General features: G+C 42.5%; 1 protein-coding gene across 2 annotated transcripts; it reads left to right on the forward strand.

The window, feature by feature from the left end:
* Positions 1-203: 203 nt before the first annotated feature.
* si:ch211-14k19.8 (mucin-4) lies at positions 204-9403 on the forward strand. Of its 2 annotated transcripts, none has more exons than XM_067499254.1 (11): positions 204-637; positions 952-1335; positions 1728-3704; positions 3796-3884; positions 4236-4294; positions 4997-5160; positions 5843-6008; positions 6095-6286; positions 7454-7675; positions 8974-9133; positions 9225-9403. In XM_067499254.1, the coding sequence occupies exons 1-11, from the start codon at positions 595-597 to the stop codon at positions 9297-9299; spliced, it is 3531 nt and encodes a 1176-aa protein (XP_067355355.1). In that variant the 5' UTR covers positions 204-594; the 3' UTR covers positions 9300-9403. The 2 variants fall into 2 exon arrangements, with proteins under 2 accessions (XP_067355355.1, XP_067355356.1); XM_067499255.1 differs by lacking the exon at positions 204-637 and adding an exon at positions 1498-1550 and having other exon boundaries at positions 1199-1335.
* The last annotated feature ends 2670 nt before the right edge of the window (positions 9404-12073 follow it).

Raw genomic sequence — 12073 nt, forward strand, 5'->3', positions numbered from 1 at the left:
ATCCAGGTCCACAATCCCTCCCACCCACTGCACTCCGCTGACAAATGTCATCTGGTGGTCCCTATACACCACACAGAAAAAGATCCCCAGATTTGTGTAACACACATTGGTATGTGCATGTGAGAGTGCCAACGAACCGCCGCCGCTTTCTCATGTCTTCATTCCTCCTGTGGTGCAAGTTTCCCGTGGAGCGCAAACGCAGTGGGTAAAAACCAGCTGGATTCCTTCCTCTAATCTTTGGAAATGGCCATGGAATCAAACACGGACGAGCTCGGGGGGCGGCGTAAAAACCTCTCCCCCGCCGTCTCTGTCCATCCAACATCACAGGACACCGTGTCTGACACACGTGGATCTAATTTAGGTGACTGCGCGGCGCTGCGCCGCTGACAGGAGTGCGGCTTCCGCTGCAAGGAAATGATGGAGAAGGAATGTTTCTGACGCCTCTCCGTTTGGTGGGGACTGGCCGCAGGAAAACTGGAGATCATTTTCGCTTTGCCAACTCCCATCGTAACGCACAGATCCTGTAAATGTCGATGATCTGTATGGATTTAGGATTAATAGGCTTCCCGACACTGAAATGTCTCAGGATTGGAAATGCAGCTCCACGTCTGTCTGTTGCTTTTTATTATCACAACAGGTAAGAAAATCTCGCAACCGCTGGAGTCAGTGTTCGTACGTGCATATTATGTTTAACTGTCCTCATTTCTAATTCTTTTAGTATCAGTGAAATTTGTAATGGACCACGCGAACATTTTAGTTAAAATTGTCATGGATCATATTATCCGCTATGTTTAGTAATTATCCTATTCAAAATTTCACCTTTGCCTCAATATACAGAGTATAATGTCTGAATAATTAGTGAGTTTTATTTAAGACTCCCACAAATGTCAGGGGATCGGAGCCAAAGTGGTTTACCGTCTTTTACCGTCATTTTGTTTTTTCTTTCCTCAGATAAAACCTGGGCTTTGTGGCACCATCGCTGTGGAGGAAATGTCAGCCTGGACCCAAAGCCTGCTGGTCACATCAACCTCACCCTACCTAGAATCTTTAATGAAACCAACGGGCTCAACTACACAAAGCAGCAGTCCGATGAAAACCTTTCACTGTGTACTTGGCTGATAGATGTCCCTTTGGGTGGAAAGGTATTGGTAAAGGTAGAACACTTGGGAGGTGGGTTGAACATAACTGTGCGCTGCGTTTGGACGCAGGAAGATCAGGATCTGGTCTTGGAGATTGGTAAGACGGTTCTCCTCCCCAGCTGTGCCAGAAACAAAGCCATCCTCACTTGGACAGGCACTCAACACTTCCCAGGAACAATTCAGCTGTGGTATTTTGGTGAGGACCCTTTTGCTTAGTTACCCAGTTTTATTGAGTCATAGGAAGCACTTGGCTGCTCTTGACCCTGATGACAAGAGTCTGATCTAATAATCGTTATAACATTGGGATCAGACTTGTGTTAGAGCTGCCTTTGCTCCAAACATTGTTGTTTGTTTACAGTAGAAGAAGAAAGCGGTGGTTACGCTGACTGCACGGCGTGTAACTGTGGAAATGTAAGCTGGAAATGTATTGTTCAAAATGTGCTGTGAGCTATAAATCTGTCCGTTGGAAAAATCTCATCACACTCACTGTGGTGTGTGTGAGAGAGAGATGTTACGTTGTTATGGTTTCCACTGTGTCTGTCCTCAATGTGTCTCTCTCTGTTTTTGTGTTGGTTCCTGGTGACCCAGTCCAGGAAGATGAGAGGAATTCCTCGGAGGACCGCACAACCCGCCATCTGGAACGAGGCCTCGTAGGTTGGTCTAAGACAGGGACCAGCTTTACAAGGATGACTCCTGTAAGTCAAGAAGTGCTGAGAGGGAAAGACCGGGTCAAAGGTCCTCTTTACCAAGGATTGCAGCGGAGTGCTAGGACCTTGTCTCTGTCTGGTCCCTCCTCACCGACACAGGGGCTACACCCCACCTCACCCCTGCAGGGACTCTCTGTAGCTGGGAAAACCGATAGGGAAACCCTCCCTCTTCCTGAGGAAGGACAACACAATGGAGTGGATACATCTGGAGCTACTCACCTCACTGATAGTCCCATATCGGCCAGAGAGGGAACACACCCCTATTTTCACACACAGCACACACTCAGTACAGACCCATCAAACACGGAAACAAACTTCGGCCACAAGCTCCATCGCACCCAGATGGTGCCGATAGATGCTAGTGACTCCAACACCACATGGGGCACAGAAAAACACAAATATGCAGTAACCCACACACATAAATATGCAGACAGACATGCAACCACACAAGCTCCACCCACTGTGTCCACCTTCAGCATCCCACCTTTCACCTCTTCTCCCCCCGAGCTGCATTCCCGGACAAACTGGGAAAGAGGTCCCATGTTTAACACACATGGCGAAGCTGTTAGTGAAGAGCATCAAGCACATTCCTGGAGAGGCCAGGAAAGCACAGACACTCTTAAGTCTGATCTGACCTCTGCTGTCACCTCCGAACCTTTGAAATCGCTCACTGAACGTCCGCAGGATGCCTCCAACAGTCTACACACTGATACTGAAGCTGCTGCATCAACAACATCCTCACTGGGGCCCAGCAGGAGTCAATTACCTACCACGCACATCACAGAGCTTCACACTGCTGTTAGCACGGTGGCTGCAGCATCATTTCATCCAACCTCAAATCGAACTGACTCGTTTGGATCCACCACATCACAAGTTACCAGTCACACTGCTGCGTTTGAGTCCTCTCATCCGTTTGACAGCACGATGAAGCATCACACTACCACTTCTTCTACACAGGGTCAGACGAATCCTCCACAAATTACAGAGGGCCTCGCCACATCCACCCCTGTCACACAAACACCAACACACAATACACAAACAAACGGAATTAATGCACACACAGGTAACGCTGTCTCCTCTTTGTCTGGCTTTACTGAAGTTGATGACCGAACATCAAGATTCACAAGTCTATCTTCTGCACCCAGAGCAACGCAGACGTTGGGAGATGTAGTCCGCAAGTCAGCAGACACAGGAACTACTGCTAAAACAGACACGCTGCCTCCCACTGATACTCGTGCACATAAAAAGTCATCAACAAATCCACAGACCTCTCTTCCTCCTTTGGCCCCCACCGTGCTCATACATTCCACTACACCTTCATACAAGCTTCAAACACACATTACATTTTCTGGTAGTTTACAGCCGACTCGGATCTCCCTGCCTTTTACCTCCCCCACCATGGAGTCTGCTGCGCACACACCCCTCATCGACCCCAAAACCATGCCTGTTCCCTTTGAAACACCCACAACCGAATCTACATCTTCTCTCACGTGGACACACCTGCCATTGCAGACTTCTGCTACAATTCCTGCAACGTATAAACAGCCCCATAACTATATTGCTACCACGCAGATTTCTCTGCTTTCTCTCGTGACATCGGCAAAATCCAATTCAGAAGTGAATACACCGGTAGAGGTAGTGGATGAGGATGAGTCCTGGCAGTGGTTACCCAGTAGCACAACGGCACACACTACTACAGCTGGACCCCAACCTCCATCCTGGCCAACCCCACATCCAAGCCAGGAGAGCTATTTGGACCTTACACCCTCTGCTTTAACCTCTGCACCCGCTTTGGGCTCCACGACTAGTCAGACACCCAGGTTTTACATTGTGCCTGACCAGCCTGCAGCTATTAGAGGTGGTGTTTGTGTGTTACTGTGTTGTAATTAAATATCCAAGTTCAATGTCCAGACGCGTTGTAATTAAATTTGTTCGCTTGTTCTGTCCAGTGGAGTCGATCGAGTTGCTGCTGCAGATAATTGTAGAAGAGTCGAGATCAGCGTTGGATGCAGGACTGGAAGAAGACACTGCTGCCTGGGTTAGGGATTATGTAAACTGACATACATGCATGCATCATTAACCTGTTATTATACAATGAATCTGGACTTACTACACCCATTAGGCATAACATTATGACCCCCTTTGCAGTTTAATGCAATCCAGTACAGTGGCTCTGTTTATAATTTCTCTGTTTTTGGGTTGAAACTGTCAGAAAGGTGATAATCCTACTATGTGTTTATCACTAAGGTCAAAGTGGGCAGTGAAGTCGTTATAAGAGGAGGTGGTTGTAGTTTTTATTGCACTTAATTGAACAGGTGGTCATAATGTTATGCCTGATCGATGTATATTTAGTAACTTTTGCAAAGTTCTTACTTCCTTTTTTTCAAAGGTGGAGCCATACTTACAGAAAGCCCCAGGGTTCAGCAGGCTGTTGGCAGTCTGGAGCAGGTGAGAAAAAAAAAAGAGAAAATAGAAAATAGCTAGTCCTGTTTGCAGCTCTCTTAAAGGGTGGCTTCAGTTTTTTTACCAAGTTATCCACAATCACCGCACAGACGATGACTCAAACATTGAATCTTCTCTACTTATGTTTGGTCACTTGTCAGCCTGCAGTCTGGATGAGCTTGTTTGCCTATTAATGACACATCAGCTAGACATGCTTCTTTATTCCAAAACATGTGGTTTGACATAAATATTGTCCAAATTGATGTGAATTGATGTGTGGTCCAAGAAAGGGATTTGGAACATGCGGGGGCCATGTTTGTTAGTTTTGAAATAAAGAAATATGTCATCCAGTGGACTGGTTTGTCTGGCAGAAATGACAGAAGTTAAACTAAAGTCATAATGAAACCATCTTCCAGAAATAAAGATCTTTTGATGTTTGAAACATCATTCAAACAGGTTTAATGTAGCACTTGTTCTGAAGTCTGAGTCTGAACTGTCTGAATGAAAAATATTCCATCTGCTTCACGATCTCACTCAGAACTTGAGAGTTAAAAATCTTTATCTTGCAAATAACAGATTGCTTTTTTTTTTTTTACATCCAGTTGGTAAGAGGTGCTTTGAGGATTCCTTTATAACAAGACAAAGTTTTATCTTTTAGAACACCAGATGCGTACTGAAGGTTAATCCAGTCTTCTGCTGTTGTTGCAGTGGCCACGCCGTGCAGATCCTGGTGAAGTTTGAAACTGTCGGGGCTCTGCAGTGGCTCAGCATGACGGGACCCACCTCACTGCTGGAACGAACAGGACTAGGGCAGGCTGTTCGCGAGGCGAGGAGCTTCAGATCGTCCAAGATCACCAACGTCACACTGGGAGGTAAGTCTGGGTCAAGCAGCCCATCTCGCCCTGGTGATCAAAGGTTGTAGGATGAGCTCAGCTGCAGAGGTTTGCTGGCGTTCTCTACCTCTCTCCTCTCATTCCTTGTCATCTCTTAGCTGTCAGCCTTCTAATAAAAGCACAAAAAAGTTACAGCCAAGCCAAGTCAGCGGTGGGTTATATTTGCCTGAGAGTGAAATCCTTTCTTAACCTGCATACCCAATTGCCTGAGTCACAGTCAAACTCATGTGAACATCGTAAGTCAGTTAGATTGACTCAGTTAAGCTCCCAATCCTATTATGAGCCATCGAGTTAATGCTGCTGGCCAACAGTAGTAATCTTCATCTGCACAGATTCAGAATACCACTGTGCTGCGGCACATGGTGTTAAACAAACCAACCTGTTTTTTTTTTTTTTTTTAACTTTGTAGGGCTGGAAATACACGTTCATTATTTTATCCACTCTTGTGCACTGTTCTGTTATCATGCTGAACATTACTGCTGCTGTAATTAATTTAAAATTAATTCCACATACATGTGTCCTGCTGCTGTGAACAGTACCCAGTGCTGCAATTGTGTAATAATCCCCAACAGGTGCGCTGTTTGCTAGGAACTACAGTTCCAGCTGCTTTTCGACATTGGACACAAAAACACACCAGGCGCTTAACATGTCTTTCCTCCAGGTGTGCAGACTGGTGTGTGTGACTGGTTATTGCAGTGCCCATCAGGTTATAAATGCATATCCCAGCTTGGAACTGCAAACTACAGCTGTTCTTCGATCTGCCGCTTTGACTACTGCCACCACCACGGCATCTGTACACACCATCCAGGGCAACTTCCAGTTTGCCGGTAAGAATGTTCTCGCACACAGAGGAACACGTGCACTGTTGGTTTCAAGTCTGCATGTCCATCCGGTGTTTTTGTTTGTGCATTAGCTGCCTTGTAGGAGAAGACTTCTGGTACATGGGTCAGCGGTGTGATTTGAGGATGACTCGAGCCAGACTTGTGGGCGCATGTCTTGCCACCTTACTCATCACGGTGATAGTCATCAGCATTTTGGCCTTTGCTGCTGTGCGACGCTACCGAGCCATTCTGATCCAGGCCAAAGTAGATCAGACTCGCAGCAGGTACGCATATATTCATGTAATGACTGCTCAAAGTGTGCAATCCACAATATGATGAATAATAGACACAATATTTACTAACTGAAACTGTTTTGTTTTTTTGTTTGTTTGTTTTATATCACATAAATGTTACACAAAACTGTAATTACAATATTGTCCACTAGGTGTCACAGCCTGGTTGCTAAAACACACACAGACGCTCTAGGCAAATCTGACTGAATCAGAATATCTGCCCTCAGACAGACAGTCCTCACAACTTCTGCCATATGTACAGTGGCATGTTCACTGTCATCATGTCAGGTCGGTTAGGCTGCTGGCCTAACTATAGTATTTTGTCTATCGTGTTAGGAATAGTTTCTTAATTCTCAGGAGTTGAGATACAAAAGTACATAATGTCCACGATATTCTAAAAAGTAATCCACTAACAAAGCTGTGCATTATAAAAAGTATTAAATTTGATACTGTTGTAAACATAATTGTTGAAGTCTCATTCAGACTTATTAAACAAACTCTCAAAGGTGAAAATTATGAAATTAGCTAGTAACTAAAGGTTTAAAATAAAAGATGTGGAGTAAAAGTATATTTTCCTCTGAATTGTTCAAAAAGTAAAAATGGAAACAGTCCAGTAAAGAACAAGTAACATAAAATTGTACTTACGTACAATGCGTTAGGATTGTAGATACTTACCACCTCTGCCATCCGACAACTTGCTTTGTTGTCCAGGACGGAGGATGCTGGGCTCAGTGAAGCCAGTTTAGTCAGAATAAGTTAAACTCAGTTCTCCGTGCAGTCCCCTGGTAAACGGTTAATGGTTTGCTTATACAGCGCTTTTATCCAAAGAGCTTTACAATGTTGCCTCTAATTCGCCCAATGACACACGATCACACACATTAAAGACAGTGGCTGTCATGTAAGGTGCTCACCTGACCCACCACGAACATCTACTATCTTTTGCAGTACTTTTTTTTTTTTTTTTTGCTAAAGATAGTTTCTTGACTCTGGCTGATGTTTGGGCTGAATTTGAGAAGTCCATGATGGTTTAGTGTGTTGAGGGCCAAAAACGTTTGCACAGTACTGTATAAAAAACTGTTGGACTATAAAGCAGGTCTAACTGTAGCAGGTGCACTGTAGCCTGTTGTAACCTAACTATATAACGTCTGCTCTGCGCAGCTACCGCAGGTTTAATCATTTTGACGAGCTGTCAGGTCGGTTCTGGTTGCGTTCGTGGGCTGGGTCAGCTGACTCTCTGGACAATCCGGCCTTCATGCGCTCTGATGAGTTACTGCACCTGCGGGCACTTGACCGCCCCTGTTGTTACCACGATGACACGCTATCGCTGGCTTCCACCTGCCCCAGCCACGGACCACGCATTAATACAATCTACCCACACAGGTGCGTGCACACACACACACACACACACACTGATCTATTATTGGATAAAATATGTTGGTGATTGGAGGCAAAATATTTTGTCTGTCCTTTTTATCCCTGAAGCCATTTTTTGTAGCTTAGAATTGAGAATTAACTAACTTTGTAATCGCATATATAAGTCTTTCAGATCTTAACTGTTCAGAAAAGTAATATAACAAGTAATGCAATGAGTTACTTTCACCAGGGAGTTTAATAATAATATTAACGTTAAACAGAGTGAGTAATGTAAGAAAATTATGATCAAGGTGAAAACAAATAAGCGAAATTCATACAACCTGGCTGCTAAGAGCATCCATACAGTTGTTTCTCTAAGGTGGATAAGATGGGAAATGGTAAACAAACAAGATTTTTTATGTAAACAGGTTGGGATAAGAGGTTCACCCAGCAGTAAAATTCACAAAAGCTTTTTTCTGATTAGTCTAATTACCAGCTGTGGCTGCTAAAAATTACTTTGAGGTCTGTAATAAACTAGAAATCAGCTCTATAGACATCACTCAAATCAAAATGCTAACTTGAAATTGTGTTTCTCCGCAAGTAACAAAGGAAATGTTCATTCTCGTTTCAGTGGGGGAAAATATTTGCATCTTTAGTTGCCAAAAGCGCTTCATGTCCTAGTGGCTAACCTTGACTTTTACAGCTGGGCAGGTAGAGCACGTACATTGACTTCATTGGTGGCTTTTCATTGAACAACCACGAGCCTCTGACAATTACACTAACAAGAGCAGAAAAACAGAACCACAACAACAAAGGTGTTAAAACCTTAAAACCAAAATAATGGCCTGGGTTAGATTACAAAGGCCTGTTGAGCTGAGAAGGGTGATAATTGTCTGTGGGCTTGTCATTCTCTCAAGTCCTTTTCATGATCATGTTATTCACTGTTAAAAAAACAAATATTGATTAATGCAATTCTACATACAAATTCAAATATGACAAATTAAAGGTACTTCAATAATGTTAAAAGTCAATTGATCAATACAATTTGTAATTGTAGGCATAAATTAAAACATAAATTATTCTCATAAATATACACTATAACAAACTTACTGTTGATATAAATAAATACATAAGTAAATAAATGAATAATTAATTGAAGCTAATAATTAAAACCCTATTTTTGGCTATTTTCTAATCTTTATTTGTAGCCATTTCACCTTATAGAACCCTTTATATCAACAAAAAGGGATGTTTGGGTTTACATTAATTTGACTTTCGATTCATTATGATAAAAACTACTCCTTTTTATGTTCCCCTTTATGTAGCTCCCAGTATGCATGGAGGGGGAGTGAGATGAGTATGGGGGATGGTGTGTTGGATTCTGGTAAGGCCAGTGACCTTTCGGTCTGTAGCTGGCCCGTGGAACCTATTCAGTGGACTCCCTTTCCACTTCTGCAGCAACTGGCTTCCCACAGGACGCCTACCGTGAGTGTTTGACCATTTGTTGTTAGAGACGGGGAGAAATGTGGTTTCTGGTTTCATTATGTGATCATGTGTTGTTTGCCTGTGAAACCAGGTGAGGATGTCAAGGCCACGGTCCTACTGTGAAGGCATGGAGCTGGTGGACCTGGAGAAGAGCTGGACTGCTTGACACACATAAACAAGAATCAAATCTAATCTGGCACTAGTGTTTAGATAATTGTTGCACTGTAAAGCTCCAGTTTTCTCTCCTTGTTAATAAAAATATGTAAATCATAGAGTGTAAATGTGTGTGTATATATGTAAACATGCTACAATCTGCTTCTAAAATGCTGATCTGATGGTAAAGACCCAAAAATATATTATTAAAGCTTCTGGTAAACATAAATTCTTATCAGAGAGAGATTATACAGATTTTCTTTTCTTTGTGGATTAAAAAAAAAGGGAGTTAATGCATTTTATGCGTCATTTAATTTTGTTAAATATACTGCATTAACCATTAACAGGAGTAGAATATAAATGTATACTTGTAGCACTTGTATTTTTAAGGCACTTTACACTTCTACTCCATTACATCTCAGAGGCTATTTTCAGTAACTTTATAAATTCAGATCACTTGAAGACTGTTGTGATGATTTTTTTATATATTTAACTTAACAGAAAGATTAAACCTAAGATCCGTGCAGAGCTGAATCAATCCGTATAAAGAAAATTAATACTTACTGAAAAACCTCAAACAGCAAAGGAATCCTTAATGTAAAAAACAAATCTATTACTTTCAGTCCAATACAAAACTTTTAAGTAGATCCACGTCACGTAAAAAAACGGCAGTGATATATAGTATAGCAGCAGCGGTGGGCCAAACGGGTGGCTCAGAGCCCTCCCCAAAAAATGGAATTGCTAGATGTTGCAAACAAGCCACATGTCACCTGCCAACATTGTTTATTACGCAGCTATATGGTTACCTGTTGTGATGCGTTGTTCTGATTATACTGTTCTCTGGACTGGAACCAGAGGAAACGACACGTCTGGCTCTGTCAGAGGTCAACAAAATCCAGATTAAACAAACAAGATATAATGTGTCAATTAGTGAACCTTAGAGGTGCTGGAAGGAGGATATTGTTACCGCTGGACAGAGCCAGGCTATCAGGTTTCATCAGTTTTCCTGTCTTTGAGTTAGGCCAAGCAGCTGAATGAGACATCTATCTTCTAATCTAACTCCCAACAGAAAAGAAAATGTTTAACGTTGATATGTGCCAACAAATATCATAAACTTTTTAAACCTGAATTAGAGCTCTATTATTCAGCAAAGTTTTTTTTTTTTGTTTGTTTTGTTTTGTTTTTTTGGCCCATCTGGCAGTTCACATGCACACAACCTTTATTGTTTTGGGCCTACACTCACCACTTTAATAGTGTTGTTTGTGTTGGTGAACACAGTAGAGCATTTAGCAGCTATTGATATTTGCTGAATGGGCAACTGTTTGTCATGTCAGCTTAAAATGTGATATGTCAGTGTTGTTTGTGCGCACAGCTTGTTTCTGCTGATCCTGCCTGGTCAGTAAATAAGATAAAGTATATAAAAAAATCAAAGGGTCAGTGTCTGAGGTTTGTGCATGTTAATTATCTGTGATTATAGACTTCTATATACTTGCTAAATATTTTTGCTCCAGCAATAAATTGATTACCAACCCAAGCAATGCAAGTTACACCTTGGGGCTTTGAGAAACTTTTCTCAAGGTCTTGGACCTTAGAAATGAGTATCATCCACTATTATGTCAAAAAGTTTCACATACCTTCTTCCTAACATAAGCAGAATTACGCAGGAGACACACCTCCTCTTAACACTGTGGATGAAACTCAGCTGGAATGTGATGCCTTAAATGACTGTGAAGACTGGTAGAAGGAAATAGGCAAATATGTACACTGACCTTATGTTGAACTCCTATAATTGTCCCTGCCCTGGGAAAATAAATAGGGGAGTAATTGATTTAGGAGAAAGAGATACAGAGGAAATGTGGCGAGTGAATGTCTGTTTAAAAGAGAGGGAGAGAGAGATAGGGATGAGTGGAAGTGGGCAGAATCTACCTGCTAGCTTCTTCCATATACGGTCTTAGTCCGAGCCGAGAGCCAGGACTCTGAGTTTCATTGAGTGTGTGAGTGAGCAATGCAGGGAGGGACTGCGTTTAGTATGCATTTTAGCATGAGTCATGCATGTGGCTAAGTTTTGAAATGGTTTGAGGTATAATATGATTGTTCAGAGGAAACATTGAGAATTTTCTGTCAGGCAGTTGATTGTAAGGACAATGTTTATTGGACAAAATAAAGGGTGTTGCCTTTTTTTAAAATATGAATCTTCATGTACAGGTGAAAAAGAACACAGAAATCAAGTTGGAAGTGACAAAGCAAAGTAACATGCACATCCTCGCACACATGCACTTATGCAAACCAGGCCTTAAAAAGGGAGATTCATTCATTTTCTCATACTGGTCACATGACCTGAGCAGTGCATTCTTCCCTACATGTGACCCGCTCCAATATCTCCTTATATGGATGTCATCCAAAGGAACTCTTAAAGGGATGGATGTCCTGGTGCCCTGAGTCTATACTTGGTGTGTGTGTGTGTGTGTGTGTGTGTGTGTGTGTGTGTGTGTGTGTGTGTGTGTGTGTGTGTGTGTGTGTGTGTGTGTTTAGTGTCTGTCTGAAGCAGGATAATGCTTGACTGAAAAGCTAATTCCCTGATCAGCTCATTCTACTTTGTCCTTACTTGTTCCATAGCTAATGACATATGGAGGTGTGTGTGTGTATGTGTGTGTGTGTGTGTGTGTGGGTGCTCGTAGGGCTTGATGGTCACTTCCTGCATGCAGCTGCAGAAGTGAAGCTCTATGAAACCTCCTTCCTGTCTCTTTTGGTAAGCCAGCTCCCATATATCCTTATTAGGAACCCATA

This window comes from Channa argus, chromosome 3 (genome assembly GCF_033026475.1).
Source record: "Channa argus isolate prfri chromosome 3, Channa argus male v1.0, whole genome shotgun sequence".
In the NCBI taxonomy this organism is placed as follows: domain Eukaryota; kingdom Metazoa; phylum Chordata; class Actinopteri; order Anabantiformes; family Channidae; genus Channa; species Channa argus.